This window comes from Dasypus novemcinctus, chromosome 19 (assembly GCF_030445035.2).
Source record: "Dasypus novemcinctus isolate mDasNov1 chromosome 19, mDasNov1.1.hap2, whole genome shotgun sequence".
NCBI lineage: Eukaryota > Metazoa > Chordata > Mammalia > Cingulata > Dasypodidae > Dasypus > Dasypus novemcinctus.
Window position 1 is genome coordinate 6,991,803 of NC_080691.1, and position 26,743 is coordinate 7,018,545.

The 26,743-nt window shown below is 43.9% G+C and overlaps 1 protein-coding gene across 12 annotated transcripts in view; it reads right to left on the reverse strand.

Annotated features, from left to right (window-relative positions):
- Positions 1-26,743, reverse strand: part of EP400 (E1A binding protein p400) — a 177,958-nt gene that overhangs the window by 71,527 nt on the left and 79,688 nt on the right. For all 12 annotated transcript variants that reach the window (XM_058281195.2, XM_058281190.2, XM_058281189.2 and 9 more), the window contains 12 exons: positions 19,770-19,910; positions 19,064-19,142; positions 16,210-16,259; positions 15,692-15,749; positions 11,626-11,715; positions 6,468-6,575; positions 4,481-4,671; positions 3,327-3,504; positions 2,235-2,371; positions 1,524-1,693; positions 1,010-1,184; positions 771-907 (listed from right to left, as the gene is read on the reverse strand). In XM_058281195.2, the coding sequence (XP_058137178.1) occupies positions 771-907; positions 1,010-1,184; positions 1,524-1,693; positions 2,235-2,371; positions 3,327-3,504; positions 4,481-4,671; positions 6,468-6,575; positions 11,626-11,715; positions 15,692-15,749; positions 16,210-16,259; positions 19,064-19,142; positions 19,770-19,910 (1,514 nt within the window). The remainder of the gene's footprint in view (positions 1-770; positions 908-1,009; positions 1,185-1,523; positions 1,694-2,234; positions 2,372-3,326; positions 3,505-4,480; positions 4,672-6,467; positions 6,576-11,625; positions 11,716-15,691; positions 15,750-16,209; positions 16,260-19,063; positions 19,143-19,769; positions 19,911-26,743) is intronic.

Below are 26,743 nucleotides of genomic sequence, written 5' to 3' on the forward strand. Positions count from 1 at the left end.
TAATCTAAACTCAGGAAAATGGAGACTATAATGGAAAGAACCAAAAAAGTCACTTAACATCATGGAAAGGTAAACCCCAAGGCTACTGAGACTTCTGAAGGTCGCCAGCTAAGGCTGACGCCCATGCAGCGGTGCCCCGGCTGGGGGAGAAGCAGGAAGGCCCTGGCCTTCTGCTCAGCCCAGTCCCCTGCCAACACCCTTACGCCCATGGGCCCCACAAACACCCACCACGCTGCTCTCCTCTCTAAGTCCTAGACCCTGGGGTAGTGTGAGGAGATGAGCTGGATAGTCACAACGTCTCCAACCAGGTGGATCTAAATTTGGAAACATTCAAGACTGACACAGGAAGTAAAGGGACCAGACTGAACACACGGCAGCCATGTACGAGCAGACCTGCTGGACTATGGGGCTCGTGGAGTGTGGGCCTCGTGGAGTGGACCTGCTGGAGTGTGGGCCTCGTGGAGTGGACATGCGGAGTGTGGGCCGAGAGGAGTGGACCTGCAGAGTGCGGGCCGAGAAAAGTGGACCTGCAGAGTGTGGGCTGAGCGGAGTGGACCTGCTGGAGTGTGGGCCAAGTAGAGTAGAGTGGGCTGAAAGGAGCCTGAAGAGCAGGCGAGTCATCCAAGGCTCTGCAAAGTCCCAGAGGCCCTTGCAGAGGGCAGAGAGCTCAGCTCCAGTCCCGGACTCTCCACTGAGTCCCCGAGGGGTCTCTGTTCCTTCTAGCACAGGATGCTGAAGGAAGCACACCCCGACACAGAACACTTACTTACCCAGGGTGGAGAATAACATCCTCATACAAGGCTTTTTGTCGGTTAGAAAGGCGACATTTCAAAACATGCTCATATTTCTTTGTCAGTTGCTTTTCCACGTCTCTTTTTGTTCTCCTCAAAATAAAAGGTTGTGCCACCTAAAAAAAAAAGCATCAGCTGTTTTCTTCCACTTTCACGTGTCAATGTGAAGAGCATGCCTCACGCATTTTTAATTCCTGCAATCGTAGAACTGAACGTACCCTGTGCAATCGAATGACCACCTTGTGGTAGTAGTCCTGGTTTTCATCACTAGGGGCCTTCAGGGGAATGTTCAGGTAAGGCCGGGAAATTCCAGGGACGAGGAAGTGCACCATGGTCCACAGTTCCAGAAAGGTATTATGCAAAGGCGCATCGATGAGAAGCAAACGCTGCTGACTATAAATGAAAGGAGAGAAACAATGTTTCAAATTTCAAAATACATACAGTGGGGGCAGAATCTCTTTTTCTGAAGAAATTTAAGAAAGGAGAAGACAACATTATGAGCTAAGGTAAACGTGCATGAGACTCGATAGAACAGTCCCCTTCGCCCCGTGTGCTGTGATAACGGTGCAGGGTAATTCTTTGTAGCTGAAATGCAAGGGTTTTTTGTACATGCAGTTACCCAAATTTCTTCAACAGATTCCTTTACATCAACAACAGCACTAAAGAGCACTTATTACAATGGACAGCACAGGGAGATTCTGAACCAGGTACTACTCCTGTGGCGTGTCAGACCTCTGCAGGTTGAAAACGGCTTCCCAGTGCTTCTCGGTCATGCGCTTTACGCGCTGCATCTCGTCGACCACCAGGCACTTCCACCGCACGCTGGTGAAGGAGCGGTAGCCCCTGAAGAACTGCTTGTAGGACGTGACACACACGTTGAAGCTGCTGGGCTCAGTCCATCCCTGCAGCACATGGAAAAAGCGCCAGTAGCGTCTCATTCCTGCACTTGGAATAAATAATCTTGAGAATATTTCTGAGGATTTTCGCCACTTATCTGTTTCCACCTAGAGAAATTTCACTCATTTTTCCGAACTTGCTTATTCAGAAAATGGTTGAGTTTACATTTTTGCTAAGTATTAAAATACTTTTGTTAACAAATTAAGAGACTTTGGAAGCATTAACAGTCATTATTTGGAAAATAAAGTGGTTATCACAGAGGATCCTGAAGTGGGACTAGCTTCTATATTACCTAATAAGAGCAAAGGAAAAAATGTATACAGAAAGTAGGAAATTATAATATTTATATTGTATCTACAGTGACGTGTTTTTGAGAGGTCATCTAAGCTCCAAGGGGCTTAAGGTTTAGGGACAGCTTGAAGGTTTGGAATCTCACAAACAAGTACTTTATAACAATTATAATAGTCATGTCTTATCATTTTGAAATTTGTCTTCTATAAAAATTAAGATAGTTTTCTTTTTTTTATTTTATATTAAAAAAAATACCTGTCTCTTTGCTTTGAGTTCTCTAGAGTTGCCAACATATAACAGGGTTTTTAGGCCAGGGCACCAACGCTTCAATTCCAGTTCCCACCTGAGTATGTTCCAGCTCCTCACAACAACAAGATGGGGGCCCCAATTACCTGCAAAGGAACAGACAGAGACCTCTCCAGCTCAGCTCAAACTCCTTCTCAAGGGCAGGCACCTAGCGCTGTGGTTGGCCACAGAAGCTGAGTAAGCCTTTGTCCAGTGGATGGACGACTGACACAGATATTAAGGGAGAGCAAATAGGGGTGACTCAGCATCACAGATGCCTGGGATCTGAAGAGGCATATGATCCTTGTCCTAGTCTAGAAATACCGGCCAAAGCCCTTTTACCAGCTGTCCTTTGTGCCACATAATCCTCGCAGTTGCAGGTGGGGCCTGACCCAAAGGCCAAGGGATAATGGAAGTGAGTGGGGGGAGCTGAACCCCAAAGATCCCAGCCTGACAGTCAGAGGGCCAGTGCAGATGACATGCAAGGTGAGGTGACACAGAGGAGAGCGAAGAGGCTGCCAGAAACTGGTCCGAACAGGAATGGGCAGCAGTCACCTGAGCTGCGGCTCAGCTTCTGAGCCCACACGCACATGCCCCCGTGTTTTCATACCCTAAGGCAACCCAAGCAGATCAGAAATACTGCCCTGGAGAAGGCAAAATCCTACGGGGACAACAGCAGGGCACTCAGAGTTATACACTAGGAAGAAAGCTGCAAGCCAGAAGCTCGACAGCCTTGCACTGCCACTAGAGATGCTCAGCAACCAGCTCACGGCAGCCATGGGGGTGAGAGCCTGCTCTGCTAGCTGCATACATGACAGGGCCACCCCTGAAACCGCCAAGGTGCAGTCGCTGCTGGGTCTGTACATTTACTTAGATTTTAACTGTGAACGAGTGCTTTATCTCATCATCCAACGAGTGTTCATTGAGCCCTGCCCTGCTCAAGCCCTGGATTAGAGGGTAAGACAAAGAAGTGAGAAAATCAAAGTCCCTGCCCCGTGTGAGAAACTGTTAATGTTAGCAAATATGTATTCTTAAAAAAAGAAAAACACAACTAATTCTTACCTTCATTACATGCTAGATGGGCAAAAAAGGCAATAATCTGTACTGTTTTACCCAGCCCAGCTTCATCTGCCAATATGCCATTGAGACCCTTCCGGTAGAGCTTGGCCAGCCAGTCTAGCCCAATCTTCTGGTAATCTCTGAGCGCTCCATACAATAAAGATGGAGTATTAAACTTTACCTGCAAGAACATACAAGTCAAATAATAATTTATTAAATAACCCATACAAGGTTTTCTTAAAAATGAAATGAATTCAGTCTACAATAAACTCAATGGAAAGCCACAAAAGCATTCTATATCACATACTAAAATCAAAAGAGCAATAATTATTTTTTCTGACAACTTGCATAGTTAGGGAAAAATTTATTTGAAAGCAGAAAACCTTTCCTCAAGACTTACAAATATATCCATTTCTCTCTTTGAAAACCCACTGCCTAAAAATCACAGTAAGATTCCACTTCACATCTACTAGGATGTCTACAATAATAGTAATAATAATAATAATAAACAAACAGAACTAAGTGTTGGCAAGGATGTATAGAAATCAGCACCCTTGTAAAATGCTGGTGAGGATGCAAAATGCTGCTGTGGAAAACAGTCTGACAGCTCCTCAGAACGTTAAACATGGAATTAGCAATATGACCTAGCAATTCCATTCCTGGATATATATCCAAAAAAAAAAAACGGAAAACAGGGACTCAAACTAATGCGTGCAGCACTACTCGCAATAGCCACAAGGTGGAAATTACCCAAGTGTCTGTCCAAGGACAAATGCTGAGCGGAATGTGATCTGGCCACAGAATGGAACCCATCCAGCCACGACAAGGACAAGCTCTGGCAACGCTACTACATGGGTGAGCCCTGGACAACGGCGCTGAGGGAAAGGAGCCTGCCACAAAAGGTCATATGCTGTAGGCTGACATTTCCATGAAAAGTCCAGGAAAGTAAGTCCTCAGAGACAGAAGGCAGATGGTGGGTGCCAGGGCTGGGAGCGGGCAGTGGGGAGCAGTTGCTTCACAGCAGGGCTCCTCTGGGGTGATGGAAATGCTTGGGAGGCGCTGTGATGGTGCTAAATGCTAAATGCCACTTTAGAGTGGTTTGTCTGAGGAATGTTAAGTATCACTTCAATTTTTAAAGAAAGCAGCCAGTGCCTCACCGCAGTGGTGATCCGAGCACTGCCCTTAGGCAGGATGGCTTCAGCTACAGCAGTCACTTCTGCGATGTCTTTCATGTTTGGTTTTCCCATATTCATTCTCTCTGCAGCTTTGAACTGATCCATGATGAAAACAGAATCTATGAGAACCATATCCTTCCGACTATCCCTGTCACTTGGACAGTCTTCTGTCTCTATGAAAAACAATGAAACAAATGGAATTTGGGACTGCTGTGATCGTTTTATGAGATGATTTATTTAAAAAAAGAAGAAAGAAAAACTTACAGAATCTGAATACTTCAAATACACAATGAAGCGGTAATATTTTGTTTGTTTCATTTTAATCTGTTTTTCTCTAATACTTATAATGCTATTTGGACAAATGTACAGAAATTCTTACGAGAATTCAGGACCATTCTGGAAAGCCCTCAAAGTGTAATTTGGCCCCAAAGAACCTAGAAATTAGAAACTGAAATTTGGAGCTAACTAGAGTCACGAGCAGATGATCAAATACCACCACCACCAAGAAAGGGGAACACAGACAAGTGCCCCACAGAGGAAAAGGAGAAGGGGACACCATGCCTAACTTGAGGCCCTGTCATCAGTTTGGGATCTGGAAAACACCTGGCCTCACTTGGGAGACTCACTCACTTGTCTCTGGCCTTTCTTCCTCCCCTACCCACCCAGTCACCCACCCCCCAGCATATATTTGTAATGGTCAGAACATTTTGAATGAGAACAATGAAAGCTGGGCATTAGTTTGTTTTTCTCAAGGTGTTTTTGTGTATTCCATGTATCCGTTTGGAATGGACAACAGAAAATAAAATAAACTCAAAATGTGCATAGCACAGCATGAACAAATATGATAAAAATCTAGGTCCATAGTAATAATAACTTTTATGAATTTGGAGAAAGATATTTCTACGTTTTTCACAACTTGATCAAGTGCTTTGATTACTGAACCAGGTTTATAAATAAAACTAAGTAAAAACGTGGATGAAACTGGAAGACATTATGTTGAGGGAAGCAAGCCAGACACACAAGGACAAATACCATATGACTGTGTTACTATGAACTACATTGTATACATACGGTATGATTCTGTTTATATAGAATGTAGATATGGACCAATTTATAGAGATGGGGTTTGACTGGAGGTTGTGTAGGGCTAGGGAAGGCATGTTAAGGGGTATAGAGATTTTCTTTTTGGAGTAATGAAATAATTCTGGAATTTTTTATGATGATGAATGTACAACACTGTCATTGTACTAGAAGTCATTGATTATACACTTTGGATGGACTGTATGGTATGTGAATGTATCTCAGTAAAGCTGCTTAATAGGGCGGCGGACTTGGCCCAGTAGTTAGGGCATCCGTCCACCACATGGGAGGTCCGCGGTTCAAACCCCGGGCCTCCTTGACCCGTGTGGAGCTGGCCCACGCACAGTGCTGACGCGCGCAAGGAGCGCCCTGCCACGCAGGGGTGTCCCCCACATAGGTGAGCCCCACGCGCAAGGAGTGCGCCCCGTAAGGAGAGCCGCCCAGCGTGAAAGAAAGTGCAGCCTGCTCAGGAATGGCGCCACACACACGGAGAGCTGACACAACAAGATGACGCAACCAAAATAAACACAGATTCCAGTGCCGCTGACAACAACAGAAGCGGATAAAGAAGACGACGCAGCAAATAGACACAGAGAACAGACAACCGGGGTGGGGGGGGGGGAAGGGGAGAGAAATAAATAAATAAAAATAAATCTTTTTTAAAAAAAGCTGCTTAATAGATTGAAAAACTAAATAAAAACATAGAATTTAATAAAACAATTTATTCAAAATAAAATTGTATATTAAATATATTTCCAATTTTTTCCTTCGTCAAATCTAAGGAAAATGAAGGTAATATTTAAAATCTTACTTTACGCCTCTTTTCCTCTGTAAACATTTTGGCTATTTAGTCTTAAAACTGAATTCTTCAAAGATGCTAGAAATGTACCTTCTTCTTCGCTTGTCTCTTCACTGTCAGGCTTAGGTAGAGGCCACTGGAAATTTGGCAGAAATGCGCCTTCATATAACTTCATCAAATCAATTAAGGGCAATTCAGCTGGAAAAGATGGTAGGAAAGGAGGTATTTATTTTAAAACAACAACAGTGTCATTCAACTGGGAAGAAAAAAAATGCCAGGAAAGTCAAACTGAAAAATAAAAAGTTCTCCTTGTCAAATATAGTCCTTTCCTGACTTGAGATAATTCCTTGGAAAAGTATATATTTTCTAAAAGCATTTATTTTATCTAAAAACTAAAAACGGTTCTATTTTACACCATTTACAAAAATTGACTCAAAATGGATCAACGACCTAAACCTAATAGCTAAAACCATAAAACACTTAGAAGAAAGCACAGAAGGAAATCTTCAAGACCTCATATTAAAGCAATGGATTCTTAGATTTTTACACAAAAAGAACAAGCAACAAAGTAAAAAATTATATAAATTGGACTTCATCAAAATTAAAACCTTTTGTGTAAGAAAGGACCTTTAGAAATCCTACTTATGATAAGGGTTTAATAGCCAGAATGTAGCTATAATAATAATTAAAAAAGAACCTCCTACAACTCAACAAAGACAACCCAATCTAAAAACAGCAAAGCGGGGATTGCAGGAAGATGGTGTCAGTTAGGTAGGCAGGGCTCAGCTCTCACAAAAACAATGGAGAAAGAGGCAAAAGTTGTCCAAGTGACCTGCTCTGGGGGGCAGCAGACCAGGACAGTACTGCACAACTCCCAAGAGGGTGAGGGGCAGAAAGACAAAGAATCCAAAACAACAAATGGTAAGTTACCCAGCCCCCACTGCAGCCAGGAAGGGCTCCCCTTACCCACACCCACGATATTAAGCTGGGGTAAAACCCCTGCCTCACTGCAGCTGACTTAGAGGGGAACAGATATCCTCCTCCCTGTCAGCTGTTTCAAGGGAAAAGGGAGGAGGAGTCAGGGGTCTTTTCTTCAGTGAATGCAGTCAGCAGAGCCTGCTTTGAATCTCTCATCTGAAGATTCAACACAGGAAAGCTAAGACTGAAAACCTCAGTAGAAAGGTGCACTAATGAGCACCATCTGCTGGCTGGCCTAGAAATCGCATGGACAAATACTGCTTTTGGTCTTCTCTGTACTGTAATTCCTGGGAGAAAATCTGTGCTCCATTAGTGAGGCCCTGGTCTGATTTTTTAAAACTTAAACTGGGCAATTTTAAATACTTAAAATAAGTTGAACCAAATATGAAAGAAGAGCTGTGTGTGTGTGTGGGGGGAATGAAAACAACAATAGGCAAGAGAGAGAAATTGGCCAGCAGAGTAAATTCACCAACATATTCAGATGCCTAGACATCAGCAAAAAATTACAAGCCATGCTAGGAAATAAGAAGAGATGACCCAGCCAAAGGAACAAACCAAATACCCTGATGAGATACAGGATTTAAGACAATAAATGATAATCACCCAACTCTCCCAAATCAATTTAAAGAACTGAAAAAAAAAAATTATTAAAGAGATAAAGGATATTAAGAAGATACTGGGTAATCATAAAGAACAATTTGAAAGCCTGCAAAGAAAAATAATGAATCTTAAGGAAATGAAAGGTATGATGGATGAGATTTAAAAGTATACTAGATGTATATATCTTAAAAAAAATACAATTTACAAAAAGGATGGGGTGGAGGGGTGGGGAGTAGGTATATGGGAACCTCTTAGGTTTTTTGTTTTTTTTTGTTTTTTAATGTAACGTTCTTTGTGCTCTATTAACTTTAATCTAAAAAGTATAAAAATAAATAAGTAAAATAAATTTATGGGAAGCAGATGTAGCTCAGGTGGTTGAACACATGCTTCCCAAATGGACGGTTCCAGGTTTGGGCCCCAGTGCCTCCTAAAAACAAACAACAAGCAAACAAGCAAAAGAACCAACTCAATGTGTCTCAGTGCTTGAGTGCCAGCTTCTCACATATGAGGTCCCAGTTCAATCCCTAGCCCCAGTACCTTAAAAAAAATAAAATAAAAATTATTGTCTTAAAAAAAAAAAAACGTACTGGATAAATATAAAAAGAATTTTTTTAAAAGTACATTAGAAGCACATAAGAGCAGATCTGAATTGCTCAAAGATGAATCTCAGTCCTTTTTAAAATGGTTGGACTTAGATATCTGTCATTTTGCTGTTCATTTCCTATATCATTTGTTTTGTTCCCTCCTTCCTCCTCTACTGCCTTTTGTGTTAAACAATTTTAGTGTACCATTTTAGTTCCTGTTGTTTTTTTAAAACATTGTTAAGTCATTTTCTTAGCTCTTGCTCTAAAAACTGTAATATACATTTTAACTTACCACAATCTACTTCCACTTAGTACTAACCTAATTCCCCTAAAATATGGCAGCTTTGATCTACTTCAGCTCCATTCTTTCCTCCCCTTTGTGTTATTACTGCTTATATATTAACATCTATTTTTAGGTTATAAATTAAACATTACCATGTTATACTTATTGCTTTATACAATCTTATGTTATTAATATTTAAAGAAAGAGAAAAGGTATTTCTACAGTCTCCTATATTTGTTCCTTTCTCTCTATGGATTCAAGTTAATCTGGAGTCATTTCCTTCAGGTTAAAGGACTTCCCTTAGTATTTACAAGGTAGCTCTGCTAGTAACAAATCCTCTCAGTCTTTATTCCACCATTTTTGAAGGGTAGTTTTTCAGGAATTAATACACTTGGTTTGACAGATTTTTTCTTTAGCACTTGGTATGTTACTCCACTGCCATCTGGCCTCCACTGTTTCTGATAAGAAGTCAGTCACAATTCACATAGTTGTTACTGTATGTGATGAATCTTTTTTCTTTTGCCGTTTTCAGTATTTTCCCTTTGTTTCCATCTTTCAACAGTTTGCCCATGATGTGTCTAAGTGAGGATTTCTTTTGCTTATGTGTAGTTTGCTAACATTCTTGGATTTGTAGATTAACAGTTGATAACAAAGTTGAGTGGGAAGCAGATGTGGCTCAATGGATAGAGCGTCTGCCTACTATATGAAGCATCCAGGGTTCAAACCCAGGGTTTCCTGGCCTGTGTGGTGAGCTGGCCAGCTCACAGTGCTGCCATATGCAAGGAGTGCCGTGACATGCAGGGGTGCCCCCCATGTAGGGGTTCCCCACGTGCAAGGAGTGTACCTCACAAGGAGAGAGGCCCTGCGCACACACAAAAAAAGTGCAGCCCACCCAGGAGTGGTGCCGCACACACGGAGAGCTGATGCAGCAAGATGATGCAACAAAAGGAGACACAGAGACATAGATTCCCAGTGCTGCCTGACAAGAATGCAAGCGGACACAGAAGAACACACAGCAAATGGACACAGAGAGCAAACAATGGCGGGGGGAGGAGGGAAATAAATAAATCTTTAAAAGAAAAATATGAGAGTTTTAAGCAGTTATGACTTCAAATACTTTTTTTGCTCCTTTCTCTCTCTACTCACCTCCTGAGACTCTCATTACACATATATTGTACACTTCATGTCCCACAGGTCTCTAAGAATGCATTCATTTCCTCCAATCCTTTTTATTTCTGTTATTTAGATGTGATAAATTCTAATGATTTATCTTCAAGTTCACTGACTCATTCTTCTGTCATTTCAACTCTTCTACTGAGCCCATTTAGTAAACTTCCCTTTTTTATTATCTGATTTCTCAATTCCAGAATTTCCATCTGGTTCTTTTTAACAAGATTTTATTTCTTTATTGATAGTTCCTATTCATTATTATCATATTTTCTTTTAGTTCTTTAAAGAGTTCCTTCAATTCTCTGAGCATATTTTAATAGCTGCTTTAAAGACTATGCTAAATCCAACATCTGGGCCCACTCAAGATGTTGACTACTTTTCTTCTGAGGATGAATCATGCATCCCTGATTTTTTTCATGTTCCACAGCTTTTGCTGAAAACGACTGTTTTAGATAATCTAATAATGATGAATTCTCCCCCTGCCCCCCGCCAAAGGTTTTTGTTGTTGCTGGGGCTGTTCTGTTTGTTTCTTTTTTGTTTATTCAAGTCACTCACCTGGCCTATGGAATCCGGTACTCTTCTGGTATGCAGCCACCAATGCTTCTCTTCAGTTTTGTTAATTCTTATTTTAATTATTTTAGCCTGACTTCCTAGGGGATGTCCCTGAGTCTGCATAGATGAATGCTCAGCCTATGATGATTCACCAGGGGTTGTGCTAAAATATATTAAGGCTGTAAGACTCCTACCCTCTGCTAGTTAATCTACTGGGCACGGGAAGTACACTCAAGTTCAGGCAGTTTTCCAGGCTGCCCCAGGCTTTACTTTCCAAACAATCCCCTCAGACCCCACGGCCTGGGCACAGACACTCTCCAACAGTGGTGAACGTGTGGAATGCTCATCCAGCCCCTCAAGAGATAGCTCATCCCCAAGACACCTGGCTGGGTCTCCAGTCTGCCACTCACCCTAAGCAGGCCCGTGACCTCTGGCTAGAAGAACGGTAAGCTTTTCCTGCTGACAGCTGGATGTGGGTTTTCCACCCCCCAACGCAGGTCAAGTGAGCCTCTCTGGCAGCAAGGCTGCTGGTCCCACCCTGGTAGAACTACTGCGCCAACTGAGCTGGGGAGGGGGAGGGACAGCTCCAGGTAAGGACACTCCAGATCCCCGATCCTTCTCCAAACTCAACACTTTTTCTTGAGTGTGTTCTATACTTCTCAGCTAGCTATATACCTTTGGCTATAACTGTTTGGCAGTGAAAATTAATGAATTTAGCACAACATCCAGCAAAATGGATGAAACTCGGGAACATGATGACTGGGAGACAAACGCAAGCCTCACAGACCTACATTCAGTATAACTTCATTCCAAGAATTTGTTCAGAAGTGCGTAATAGGTGGTAAATAATTTAAAGAAAACAAAGAGAATGGTAGACACAAAACCCAGGAGAGCACTAACCTCCCAGGCTGGAGAGAGGACAGGAGCAGGAAGGTTCTTCTTCTTAAAGTAGACAGCAGGTGTTATTTGCACAAGTGCTCAATATATTGCTATTTTGTACATCTTAAACATTTATAAACATTCTTTTTTATCTATTCAATTTTTTAATCATAACAATTTAAATAAGATAACCACAGCTTACCTTCTTTGGCTAAATTAGACAGTTCTGTTTGGTGGTCTACAATCCCTTCGTGTGCTTCTTCCTCTTCAATCGTCTCCTCTTCATCTTCCACTAAAATGGTTACCATCAAATGTCAATGAGATAAAAGGCTCCACTGGATCTTCTTTTCAGCTATTTCAAATGAAGCACTACAAAGCTTCAACATTGTTTTGCATAAATATTAAAGAAATTAAAACTAAGCTGCTTCTTTTCTCAGATTAAATTTGGAAATAGATTACTAAATGAACTGGAAAACAGGAAACATGTTTTCTATTTCCAGCTGAAATGCAGTCCTGGTTGGCAATCTGTGGCAGCCCTTGCACAGGCCAACACATGGACAAACGGTAAGTTTTCCACCTGCCTGCTCGGAATCATCACTTGGCCATGTTCTGCGGGATCACCATGACTTTGCCATCACCCACCAGAGAGGCCCAGCACCATCCACCTTACTGCTTCTGGGCTCTGCTCTTACCCTCTGTGAACATTTCTCACCAGCTCTAGCTCCTCAGACCTCCAACACTCTCACCTCCCCCGCTTTCCCATCCTTTGCCTCACTCTCAGTAGAGATCTTGGCTTTGGACATAGCATGGAGAACCTACCAGCATCCCAAGGCAAAGCTCCCCTCTGCCTCTGGGCCGTCTCACTGTCCCAGGGCCCTGCTGGGTAAACTGCCCTGCTCTCCTCCAGCATCGGTCTCCCCTCTGGGCCACATCTTCCCACTGACTCCTGCACAGGCCCCTGCCTCACTTCCCGTGAAAAAAGCAAGCAGAGGCAAATGGACTGACACCCTCTCAGCAGCCCTCCACAAGTCAGACTCTTGGTTTCTTTACCAAAAACCTCCTCACCCACCACGGTCACCCATGGCACCAACCTGAGCGACGAGCAAGCTCCAGGCCAACGGATGCTTCAGGCCCGGACCTGACCTGACACCCTGGTCAAACCACCCCTCCTTGAAATCCACTCTTCCACTCCTCCTCCTCTGACAGCTCTGTGGCCAGCCCCATCTCCCTCCCTCCCCCGTGTGTATGGGACCGTAGTGCTCAGCCCTTGTCCGTCCCTCCTCACCCGAACCTCTCCTCAGGTCCCTTCCACACCCCTGGTCCTCCTTAGACCTGGTCCTCCTTAGACCGGCCTCTCACAACTCTCAACACTCAGAATCGGTCCTTCCCTCCGCCAAGCTCCAGTATACAGAACTGACTGACTCCTCTTTTCCAGCCCCTCTGGCTGCTGTTCCTCTTTGCGCCCTACCTCAGCGAGCAGCACCTCCACCAGGAGAAGCCCAGGACTAATGCACCCACCCAACTCGGAGCTCTGCTGTCCCACCTGCCCCACTCCTCTCAGGTCTGTCTGCTACTCTCTGTACCCAGGCACTCACCCAAGCCACCATCATCTCTCCTCTGGACAGCTGAGACAGCATCCTGCTCCTACCCATTCTTCACATATCAGCCAGAATAACCTTGTTAAAATACAAGCCTGGAAGATGACTTCAAGCTTTTGCTTTTGGTCCATGCTCCTTAACGAGGCACCTAGGCGAGCAGATGTGGGCTGCCTCCCTACCTTGACCTCCGACCCACGGCACAGGTTCTCCTGCAACCTGGGCTCCCCCATACAGGACTCTCCCACCCCATCTCTCCTTCCCCCTGCATGACCCTTACGTCTCAGCTTAAACAGCATTTCACCAGGGAGGCTTTCCTGACTCCTTCAAGACCTTCCTATTTCATACTCCCAGAAATCTCTTACACCCTCCAGCAAAAAATGGACATAATTCAAATTATTTACTCGCTCTAATGTCTATATTTTCCATTCTACCATAAGTCCCATAAGGCAAGAGGCATTACTGGTCTTAGGTGTCACTACTGCAGATGTTTCTTAGGTGATCACTAAATGCTTCATAAATGAATACATGAACAGAATAATAGGGATAGCAGTATGCTGACCATCTATCAACCCTGCCTACAATTCTTTCCTTGTATGTGTTTCTGAACATTTATCTATACACGTATAGATAGAGGTATGTTTATACATTAATATGGAGAGACCCCACACTGGGGAAAGTTGGTGGACAGCTTGGGAGAAAGACAAGTGAAGAGGGGACAGGAGGTTAATGTGGTTTTCTCTGACTTGCACTAAGACATCATTAGGTCTTAAAATAAAATTTACTCAAATTACAGGAAGCAGATGTGGCTCAAGCAGTTGGGTGCCCACCTACTGCATTGGAGGTCCCAAGTTTCGTTCCCAGTGCCTCCTAAAGAGGACGAACAAGACAGTGAGCTAATGTGATGGGCTGGTGCAGTGAGCTGATGCAACAAAATGACGCAACAAGAAAATACAATGAGAAACACAACAAGTGGGAGCAGCAGTGGCTCAAGCCGTTGGGTGCCTCCCTCCCACACAGGAGGCCCCAGGTTCGGTTCCCAAAGCCTCCTGAAAAAGAGGAGAAGCACACAACAAACAGAGCAGACACTGAGCACAAACAATGGGGGGGGGGGGGGGGATAAATAAAATTAATCTTAAAAAATACATAAAAATAGAAATAAAATTTAGTCAGATAAACAAAATCCTGACCTAGATATTCCACTTCTAGATACACACCCAAAAGGATAGAAAGCACAGGCTAAAACAGGTATTTGCAGACCTATATTCACAGCAACATTATTCACAATATTCAAGAGGTAGAACAACCCAAGTGTCCACCCATAGATGAATGGCTGAACAAAATGAGATATGTTCACACAGCTGTAAAAAGGAATGAAGCTTTGATACATGCAAAATGCGGATGAACCTTAAAGACATGTTGCGTGAAATACATCAGCCACAAAAGAACAAATATCACATGAGCTCACTTATATGAATTATCTAGAACATGCAAATTCCATAGTAGTAGATTACAGATTGCCAGGGGCCAGGGTAGAGATAGGGAAAGGGGAATTAATGCTTAATTGCTAAAGCGCTTCTGTTTGGAGTAATGGAAAAGTTTTGGTAATGGATGGTGGTGATAGCAGCACGACATTGTGAATGTAATTAATAGCACTAAATTATATATTCGAATGTGGTTCAAAAGGGGAAATTTTAGGTTATATAAAACAAAAACAAAACAGAACTGTACCACACAGGGTGAACCCTAATGTAAATTATGGACTGCATTAATAACACAAATAATAACATTGGTTTGTCAATTGTAACAAAGGTCCCACGCTAATGCAAAATGTTAATAACTGGGAAAACTGTGGGAAGAGGTATATGGGAACTCTGGACTTTCTGCATGATTTTTCTATAAGCCTACAATTTGCTCTAAAAAATAAATAAATAATAAATTTTAAGTAGCATAAATGATAAAAAACCAACTCTTGTTGGGGAGCAGATGTAGCTCAGTGGTTGAACACTTGTTTCCCATGTACAAAGTCCTGGGTTCAATCCCCAGTACCTCCTAAAATAAACAAATAAAAAAAGAGTCATACGATGCCAAAACATCAATCTTTCAAACTTTGGAAAACTTTATAAATTTCATGAAACCAAACCAATAAACCAACTGAAGGGCCCACAGGGACAGGGCAGGCCTTCCTCTGCATCTGGACAGGAATCACCTGGGTGAGATGCGGGCATAAAATTCCCAGGAGTGCCTCCTGCAGACATGGATGCCCGGCACCCAGCCACAGCCCTGCTGCAGTGGGCAGAGGCTGCCTGTGCTCCCCAGCCTGGCGTAGCTGAGCCCCGAGGTGCAGGGCCACCTCTCCCACAGGGAGGGCCCTCCTGGCTTGAAGCATTGAAGCATCCAGCCCTGACGTTCCCCAAGGCACACTGGAGCTCTCAAACCTCGCAAGAGCAGATAACCCCAGGAAGCTCAAAAAACACCCCAAGTCATCTAGAGACACCAAAAAATGTCCTCTACAAAAACGGAAGGGTTAAACTTCCCAAGTGGTTTAAAATACCCAAATACCAAGTAAGCCCCGCTCGGTTTCATGGGCAGCACTGCATAAGACATGAAGCATCCTATCTGTGATTTATTACAGCCTGTGGGTGGTAAGGATGGCATGGAGGGGGGACAGACCCTCGTCATCAGTTAAAGATGTACTAGCTCTTCTTCTTCTCCCAGGCATTCCTGAATCCTGAAAAACAGAACAGAGACATCACAAACGTGAACTCTTTAACACACAGAATGGGAAGCCAAGGCAAAGCTGTCTACCTGAAATGCTCCTCTATGTACAGTTGAGAGGCCCTGTGAAAACCCAGCCAGGCTACCATCAGCTTCCTGAAAGTGTTCTCCTCTAGTCCCATTAAAGGCACCGGGAGCAGAAGAGTAAAAACGGAAACCTATAATCACTGTGTTCAGTTGTATCTTCCCAAATTTCCAATCAACATCCTGTGTAAGCCAAAAGCAATAAAGCAATAAAGCCCCGGTTTTTCTTTTCAAAGTAGACCAATTCTGTGATGAAAAGGAAGGATATTCATGACCTACATTCTTCTCCCAGTTAAACAGAACAGCCCCATTTTAATAGAGCACTGTATCTTAGCCACATTGCTCCCTGCATTCCTACATAGTGCAGTGGCAGACACACCTGAACTTACCCAAAAGTTTTCTGGTAAAGCATCCAGCCCCTTAGGTCTTAACTCTTTCCCTAAAGAGATAAAAGCATGGTCAGTTTCCAGCTGAGGCTGGGAAGGAGATAAAAGTGATTCACAACAGCCAGAGCCTCTCCTCCTGTTTCAGCCATGCCCTGCTGACATCTATGTGTCCAGAGAAAGCAAGGAGGCACAATTTTGCCTCCTTTCCTCTGAGTAACCCAAGGAAGGAGGATGGTGCAAGGTCAGGTATAGTGGCAACGCTACGCTTTCAGCTCGGCACTCAGCCGAATGGCAAAGGTCTCTTCTTCCTGGTGCTTGTTCCCTTACAGCCCTATGGCTTTCAGCAGCAGCTGCCCTGCAGCATGATCCCTCATCAGTGAAGGGAGAATCGTTTACCCGCCCTCCTGAGGCTGCTCTGAGGATCAGAGGAGATGAATGCCACCCCATCAGTGCACAATACACAGCACCAACTCCTGCAAGACTGCCTAAAGGAAAGAAAGAGCCAAGCAAGGAACCAGAGCCAGCCAGTTACCCAAAGAACACACCGAGGCCAGCAGCTTGTGGTGAGCTTGTCTTGTGTCCAAAGATGGGGCTCAGGACCCCAAATCTGAGTGCCACAGGATTGTTCAACTTGGCATGCAACTCATCCAAGCCAACCTCAAAAGAACTGAACTATAACCTAGGATGAGGCTGTACCTGTTCACAAGCTCACAGGACAGAGGCTCACCAAGTTCTAGGCCAACAGTCCCCCGTGGTCAGGCTGCGCGGTGGGCAGAGGGCCTGAACAAAGGCAGGTAGAGATGCCTGGGGAGCTAGGACGGTGGGCTCCTCAGGCCCCACGCCCAGCCCAAGGTGCATGCATTCCCTGTCCTGCAGATCCAACACTCCTCTCTGCCTGCTGGGAGGCCTCTCCCCAGCTGTGCCCCCCTTGGGACTTGCGCCCACAGCCGGCCTCTGTCCTCCCGATGGGCACTGAGTCCCTGAGTACGTTCATCTCACTTTAGGTTCTATCTCAGTCTCTTTCCCTGTAATATAACTTGAAAATGATCACTCCATCGACTTCTGATTTAATTTCAGTTTAATCCTCAGAAAACAGTGCTATTCCCTTCCTTTTTCAATTCTTGGAATTCTGAGAGAACAAGACTCATTGTCTACAGTTTATTAAAATAGTTTCAAGATAAGCAATAAATTATAAACCTCATGGAAAGCAGTTCTTAAAACCGCAGTATGGGGAGGAGAAGGAAAAAAACTAAAACTACTCTGCATTGAGAAAAGAAAGAACGACTGGTCAGAATGGAAACAATGCTGGTCAACAGGACTCTACAAGAGCACTACACTGAAACCCCTCCACCCGCAGGGAAAAAGGAGAGACAGAGAAGACCCTCCGGAAGAGACAAAAGCCCAAAGGATAAATACTTTCAAGGGTGTGCTTTTTATTCCTGCAAGTATTTATTAATTTGTAACCCGTTTCACAAGTTGCTTAATCTCATTTAAAGTCCAACACAGAAAGAATTAATATAAATTACTAACAATATAAAGGATTGAATTCTCCTCTGTCTGGTGAGATTCTTTAGGCATCCTTCCTCCTAGCTGTGCTGCAGGGCTTATAGAACACCTGCCTTCAGAAGTTTTCACAACACGATCGACATATGTGCCAGTGTGATACTGGATGGACCCTGGAAAATCATTTCCTTAGGGCTAATCCATTCCTGTGAGTGTGAACCTATTGTGGGTGGGACCTTTTGATTAGGTTACTTCAGTAAGGCATGACCCAGGATGGGTCTCAGTCCTCCTCAGCCCTTTATAAACAGGATGAATATAAAAAGAGAGAAAGAAAAAAATCCTTAAAGTCTGAGAGAGAAAACCCCTGGAAGCCAAGGGCTGAAATCAATGGTACACTGGAGCTCAGACAAAAACCCACAGAAGCTGAGAGAAGAAGCCATGAAACCAGACAGCTGAAAGCCACAAGACCCAGGAGGAGGGAAACGACATCAAGTGCCTCCTCATTTGACAGAGGAGTCTAGTACCACTGGGAGCCAGTCTTCTGGGAGAGAGCATCACCTGGTGCCCTGATTTGGATGTTTCCATGGCCTCGGAACTGTCAGCTTTTAAGCTATTAAGTCCCCACTGTGAAAGCCAGCCCATTTCTGGTATACTTCCGGTAAGCTTTAGCCAACTTAAAACCACATCTGTTTGCAATATACAGAAAAGAACTGTTTACAGGCACCATAAAATACCCTAAATGTACAGCACTAGGGGCTGGTTAAATTACGGCTCTTCACAACAGTGATGGCACTGAGCACCAGCCCGCGCCAACACCAGGTCTGTTCTCCTCGCCTTCTCTCCATACCTCATTTCCTTACTCTTTCTGCAATCCTTTGGGACAATCACTCTTACCGCACCCCCCATGTGATAATGGGGACACCAAAGCAAAGAAAGGTCAAGTCCTTGTCCATGGTCATCACTTTAGGGTACAAAAGAGCCAGAATTCAAAGTGAGCCAATCTGACGATAGAGATGCCAATCTTAAAACCTATAATGCAGCCGCTAAAGATGGATAGTGGGGGATGTGGAACAATGCAGATGACACATTATGCAAAACACACAAGACTGAAAAACAAGGAATCCTATGGTAGTTTTGTTTTTTAAATAGTGCAACCTTGAAAAACTTGTGGAAGAATATAGACATCAAAATGTTAATACCAGTTCTTTCAAATAATTTATATTATGGGTAATTTTCCTTTTTTGAATACTAGTGAGTGTTTTCAGAATTTTTTCTTTATAATGCATACATTCTTTGTAAAGCCTGAAAAATATTAGGACTTTTTAAATACATACACTTTTTCAAAATATCATACCTCTCCTGGAAACTTTCTGTAAATTTAAGGCTTTTTTTCTTTTTTCTTCTAATTCTACTTGTAGTTTTATTTCCACAACCTAAATACAAAGAGTTAAATGAGCATGTTATTGAGGATGTAAGTTATGCACATTCTCAACATAACAACAGCATCAAAAGTCATAGACATGGTCTAAAAACACAGTTGCCACAGCCTCACTTCAAACTACTTCAAAGAGAAATTTAAAGCTTAATGTTTTTTCATTTATTGCATAACTAACTGTATCCTGTCTAAATTCTATTAGGAGGTGATATGAGAATTTTTTTGAAAAAAAAGGAAAGCAAGAAAGAGCACCCATTCTGGGAATAATCTGCCCCTACTGACTCGCAGCGACAGAAAGAAGAGCTCTTGGAAGTGCCCCTTGAGATCAGTTCCCCAACACTGTTCAGCAAGGCACTGGAGTCACAGCCTGCCCACGCATTCCCAAGTACAAAGAGAAGCATGGGAGGCAAGAGTAAGCTTTTCCTACATCTTCCCATGAGCCCGCAGCCCAGAAGAGGGACAAAAGAGGCTTAATTTCTCAGGTCCATTCACCTCTCTAAAGAAAACAGCATCCATGTGCTCTGTCAAAAAGAAAACTTACCCAGGATAATGTTCAAAAGTCATTTTTGCCAGTATGAAGATAGTCTATGATTTTTATGGTCCCATTAAAATTTCAAAATTTTACCTGCTCAATATTTGACCAAAAATATTCTATTTCTCTAGCAGTTGAGGCAGCAATACGTCTCAGTCGGTTTTGTTCTTCTTTCTTTCCCCTTTCCTCACGAAGCTTCTTTTCTTCATGATGGCGTGCTACAGTTCTGACAAGCTAATAAAATAAAAGTTCAAGAATGTTATGCTGTACTCTGTAAAGTTTTTAAAACCCTGCTTAGTTTGTGCATGCGCCTAGTTTACTAAGTTTTGTCCCGCATGCTCTGGGAAGCACCAGGAGAAGTGCTGCTGTGTTTACCAGCAGAAACACCATCAGCACTTGGCTTAGCTTGTGTGGAGACCATCATTAGACTTAATGTAAAATAAGTACACATATTTTTCTCAAAAATGAAATACCAGCCCCTCTGCATTCAGGATGGCAGGGTAACATGCTTCAGGGCTCCATTACCCTACAGAAGCTTTGAGTAACCAGCAAGAACTGGCAGAAACATCTTTCTCAAAGCTTCAGAACACATATAAAGGACTGCAGTAACAGAACGAGCACCAGACCAAGAAAAGGCCACTTAAAAACTGTAGGAGGGATGTGGACGCAGCTCAAGTGGTTGGGCGCCTGTTTCCCATGTACGAGGTCCTGGGTCCAACCCCTGGTATATCCTTAAAAAAAAACAAAAGACAGCAGTAGGATCCCACAGCACCCCGGCTGGCCCCTCCCCCAGGCCTCAAGGCTTGGCAGAGAGCCGGCCTGGGCTCCTAGTGCAGATGCCTGGCCCTGGTTCTGGAGGGAGCAGAGCAACACTCATACAAACACTGGGTGCATGCATGTCTGGCCCAACCTGTCTGTTGGTAGCCTAAAGGACTAGCCCTCTGAGAACTTGCCCTGTGTGTGGAAGGCAGGCAGCTCCCCGGGCAAGGGACTATTTCCTAGAGAAGGGGAGGGCATCCAGAACTGTATAAACAAGGGGCTTCCCAGGGCCACCAGCACATGCCCAAGACAAGAGGCACCAGCAGACAAGGACCAGGGACGCCCCGACCCTTGGGCCTGGAGCTATTCTCTGAACTCATTGTATGGACAAGCCCTGAAGGAGAGCACTCACAGCCAGCAATCTGCAAATGCTGGGAAAGGTGTTTTCTAGTTTTCCTTCTGTTTGTGGTGGTTGTTGCTGATGCTCTTGTCATTCAAGGAAACCAATGTCATTACCAGTACCTGGATAAAAGCTTAAGCAACAGACACCTCAGAGTCTAATTCCAGCAATAACTTGTTAAAAGTACCAAAATGTACAGATTTCAGCAAAAGATTACAAAACACACAAAGAAACCAGAAGTGATGGCAGAGAAGAAGATTAAAGCATTAGAAACCATCAGTGAAGAGAACCATACTTGCAATACTCCCAAAAAACACTTTTAAAAAGTAGTACTAGGGAAGCATACTTGGCTCAACAGACAGAGCGTCCGCCTACCACATAGGGGGTCCAGGATTCAAACCCAGGGCCTCCTGACCCGTGTGGTGAGCTGGCCCACACGTAGTGCTGATGTGCGCAAGGAGTGCCGTGCCATGCGGGTGTCCCCCAGGTAAGGGAGCCCCATGCACAAGGAGTGTGCCCCGTAAGGCGAGCCGCCCTGTGTGAAAAAAGCTCAGCCTGCCCAGGAGTGGCTCCCCATACATGGAGAGCTGACACAGCAAGATGACAAAACAAAAAAGACACAGATTCCCAATGCCACTGACAAGAATAGAAGCAAACGCAGAACACACAGCAAATGGACACAGAGAACAGACAACTGGGGTGGGGGAGGGAAGGGGAGAGAAATAAATAAAATAAATCTTAAAAAAAAAAGTGGTACTAAATACGCTCAAAGAGCTGAAGGAAAACATGGACAAAGAACCAAAGGAAAGCAGGAAAATGATAAATGAACACAAACTGATTATCATCAAAGAGATGGAAATTATGAAAAGTAACCTGACAGAGCTAAAGACCACAGTAACAGAATGAAAACTTCCCTAGAGGGGTTCAACAGCATACTGGAGCTGAGAGAAGAAAGGGTCAGCGAACCTGAAGATAAAAGTATTGAAATCCTTCTGTCTGAGAGGCAGAAAGAATGAAGAAAGGTGAACAGAGCCTGAGGAACCCGTGAGACACTATCAAGTGTACTGATACACTCGTGGTGGGAGTCCCAAAGGAGAAGAGAAAGGGGCAGAGAAAACACTCAAGGACATAGTGACTGAACACTTCCTAAACTGAATGAAGATATAAATATACATATTCAATACACTCAACAAATTCCAAACAGGATAAACCCAAACAGAACCACACCACAGCATATTATAATCAAACTGTCGAATGCCAAAGAAAAAGAGAATTTTGAAAGCTGCAAGAGAGAAGCAATGTGCCACATACAAGAGAAGCACAATAAGATTAAATGTCAGTTTCTCATCAGAGACCATGGAGGAAAGAAGGTAATGTGAAGACAAACTTAAAAGTGTTGAAAACAAAAAAATGCCAAGCAAGAATTCTATATCTGGCAAAACTGACTTTCAAAAATGAGGGAGAGATGAAGACATTCCCAGATAAACAAGAGCTGAGTAAGCTTATCACTAGACCGGCTGAACAGGAGATGCGAAAGAGATTTCTACAGGTTGAAAGGAAAGGACAAGAGATAATAAACTGAAACTCAGAAAGAAATAAGGATCCCCAGTGACGGGAGACAGCAGTAAGTAAATATAAATGCCAGTACTGATGTATTTTTCATTTGTAACAGGACTTTTTATTTCCTAGAGGAACTAAAAGGAAAATGCATAAAATATTATGATACATTGATGCTTTTAGACTCAATGTTTAAACATGTAATTTGTGACAAGAACTGTACAAAGGTGGGGTCGGAAAGGTATAAGAACATAGTTTGTGACCAGTACTGAAGTGAAAAGCAAAAAAGATTGTTCTAGACTTAGGATGGTAAATTTAAACCCCATGGTAACTACAAAGAAAATATGAGAGAATATGTAAACACACAGAGACAGATGTTAGAATATAGGCTGCCAGGGACAGGGGAAGAAGGATAGGGAGTCAAGGCATAATGGATATACGGTTTCTCTTTGGGGATATGGGAAAGTTTTAGTAAGGAAGGTAGTGAGGGCGTATCGCAATGTGAATGTGATTAACCACATTGAATAGTGCAGCAGTTTGATATGCTTATGAATTCCAAAAACAGATATTGGATTATATTTGTAATCTGGTCTGTACCTGGGCATGATTAAATCGTGATTATGCTTTCACTGGGCCACGTCATTAGGGCATTGAGTTCCCACCCACCAAGGGGTGGGGACTCACAGATAAAAGACATGGCAAAGGACAGAGCTGAGGGTTTTTGATGTTGGAGTTTAATGCTGAAGCCTTAAGCTAGAGCCCTGGGAAGTAAGCACACAGAGGAAAGAGAAGCCAGCCACAGGAAGAAAGGAACCTTGAACTCAGAGAGAAGCAAGACCCCAGAAGGGAGGAACGCAGGAAACCAGAACCCTTGCAGCCATCATCAGCCATTTTGTTCTAACATGTGGAAATAGACTTTGGTGAGGGAAGTAACTTATGCTTGATGGCCTGGTAACTGAAGCTCCTACCCCAAATAAATACCCTTAATAAAAACCAACCCATTTCTGGTATTTTGCATCAGCACCCCTTTGGTTGACTAATACGAATAATATGCTTAGGAGTGGTTGGGACAGGAAAGTTTATATTGTGTTTGTGTGTGTGTGTGTGTGTGTGTGTGTATAAATATGTATGTGTGTGTGTATATACACATACATCATCCCTCAATTAAAAAAAAAGAAAGAGTACCTAAAAAGACAATGACTATTAAATGCAACACATGATCCTGAATGAGTTCTAACAAGGGAGGAGAGAAGGCTCAAAGGACATTAATGGGGCATAAGGAGGGAAGTGGATTTGGCCCAATGGATAGGGCGTCCGCCTACCACATGGGAGGTTCAAGGTTCAAACCCAGGGCCTCCTGACCTCTGTGATAAGCTGGCCCATGCGCAGTGCTGATGCGCGCAAGGAGTGCCATGCCACGCAAGGGTATCCCCCGCGTAGGGGAGCCCCATGCGCAAGGAGGGCGCCTCAAAAGGAGAGCCGCCCAGCACAAAAAAAGTGCAGCCTGCCCAGGAATGGCACCGCACACATGGAGAGCTGAAGCAGCAAGATGATGCAACAAAAAGAGACACAGATTCCAGGAGCCACTGACAAGAAATACAAGCGGACACAGAAGAACATACAGCGAATGGACACAGAGAGCAGACAACTGGGGGGCGGGAAAGGGGAGAGAAATAAATTAAAAAATATAAATCTTTAAAAAAAAAAAAAAAAAGGAGGCATAAGGAAAAAATGGACCATGCACTGTCAGCTTAACAATGCTAAATTTCTTGAACTTGACAACTGCACTTAAGGGGGTACATAGGTGAATATCCTTCTTCTTAGGAAATGTACATGGTGGCAGTGTTAAGTGTTCAAGGAGCATGGAGGGAGGGAGGAAGGAAAGGAAGGAAGGGAAGGCAACAAGGGAGGAAGGAAGAGACAAATGTGGCAAACTGTTGAAATTGATAAATCTAGGTACCTGAGGGGAAAGAAGTGTATGTTGGAGTTCTCTGAATGGGGTTTATATTATTTTTGTAACTTTTACGTAAGACTTAGTATTACAATATACAAGTTTTTAAAAAATGGAAATACTACAATGTACATCAGTCTTCTTTCCCAGTGTAATATATTATTTTATTAGTCAGCCAAAGGGGTGCTGATGCAAAATACCAGAAATTGGTTGGTTTTTATAAAGGGTATTTATTTGGGGTAGGAGCTCACAGATATCAGGCCATAAAGCATAAGTTACTTCCCTCACCAAAGTCTATTTCCACATGTTAGAGCAAGATGGCTGCCGACGTCTGCCAGGGCTCAGGCTTCCTGGGTTCCTCCCTTCCAGGGCCTTGCTTCTCTCTGGGTTCAGGGTTCCTCTCTTCCCAGGGCCTTCTTCCTGGCTCCTCTCTTCCTGGGGCTGGCTTCTCTTTCCTCTGTGAGCTTAATTCCCGGGGCTCCAGCTTAAGGCTTCAGCATCAAACTCCAACATCAAAACTCCAACATCAAAAACCCTCAAGTCTGTCCTTTGCCATGATTTATCTGTAAGTCCCCACCCACCAAGGGATGGCGACTCACTGCCCTAATCAACGTGGCCAATCAAAGCCTTCATCATGCCCAGGTATAGACCAGATTATAAACATAATCCAATATCTATTTTTGGAATTCATAACCATATCAAATTGTTACACTTATTAACATCTTTCTGTTATATAAACATGAAACATCATCATTTTTAATAGGCTGCATATTATTTCATTGCATGAACCCAGCAAAATGTATTGAATTCCTAGGTGTGAGAATTGTTGGGATAAAGAGAATTCGCATTTTCAAGACTTTTGCTTTAAATTGCAAAGCTGCTTTCCATAAGTGTGTACCCTTTAAGCACCCACCACCAGAGCTCCTGAAAGAAGGAAGCTGCCAGTGAGAACACATTCACAGCTTTGCACACAACTACCATTCTAAGAGGAGAAACTGTGCTGATCTGCTCAATGTAGGCAGCCCAATCATGAACAGGTCCTGTGAAGTTTCTCTGTCACCCCCAAAAAGGGGAGGGAGGCAAGGAAGAGGCAGGAGCAGCCCCCTGCAGCACTGAAGCCCCCTTCACTCCCCACCCCACCTCTACCACTGTCCCAGCCTGATGTGGTTCAGCCAGTCCCTGCTGTGTCCCTCAGGGCTGTCCCGCTCTTCACCCCTATTCCACCACCTTCTGATCCACCCCCTCATCTCCCAGCGCCCCACCCTGTCCAACCAGGTGTCCACTTGTTAGGACAATCTTCCTTTACGGAAAAGGAGATGCCTAAAGAATAATCTGGGTGTTTCTCTGAAATGCCCATGAATCTGACTCAAGACTACCACCCCCCCCAAAAAAAAGACTACCACCCCAGTGGCCTCAGCTTTTCTCTACCTAAGCTAAATGGGAACAGTGAGGGGGAAATTCAGTGTAGGGAAGGCAGGGCAGGGCATATGGGCTCACTTCCCACCCTTATGAGTTTGAGAGAGGAAGAGAGAGCACCGGGACCCAGAACACAGTCACACTGTGGCGTGGGGAAGCTGGGCCCGGAGCTCTTCACATGGAGCAAAGGGACACTGCACTGCACTGTGAGGCTATGGCGTGGGGAGATGTGTTGCTTCTTTTGACCTTCCCAGAACTAGCAAAGGCACCATCTAGAAATTTTCCCAAGCACTGTGTGCCTGCTTTGGGAAGAGGAGTAAGGAAATAAATTATTCACCAGAAACAGAAAGCCAGCTAGACCAGAAGACCTGGTGGTGGCAAGCAGGAGTCAGGGTGTGGGTGTGGAGGCTGAGGCAGGGTGTGAGGCTGCCCTCACCCAGCCTTCTCGGCCCCTGCTCACCCTGGGACACCAGCTGGATGTGGGGCACAGCAGGACCCTAACTGCAATTGCCTGGTAAGACAGGCAAGAGAAGGAACATCAATTTTGGTGCCAAAACTGCAGCAAGGAAGACGTGTTTGTTCCCAACTGTTCGCGTCAGAGCTTTGAACCCACTACCCACCAGAGATGAGTTGCGCACCAGTTGTTCTCTACGGATACTAAACATTTTTCATGTACATTACGAATCAAAAAAAACACAAACAACCCTCCATTTACAAGCACACCTGAGATATTGCGGGTTCAGTGCCAGACCACTGCAATGGAGGGTCATGTGCATTTTTTGGTTTCCTGAGGTATACAAAAGCTATGCTTACACACACACGGAGGTCTACTAAGAGTGTAATAGCATTATATCTGAAAGAAAACAATGTACAGGGAAGCAGACATGGCTCAATTGATAGAATGTTCGTCTACCATATGGAGGGTCCAGGGTTCAACCCCCAGGGCCTTCTGACCCATGTGGTGAGCTGACCCATGCGCAATGC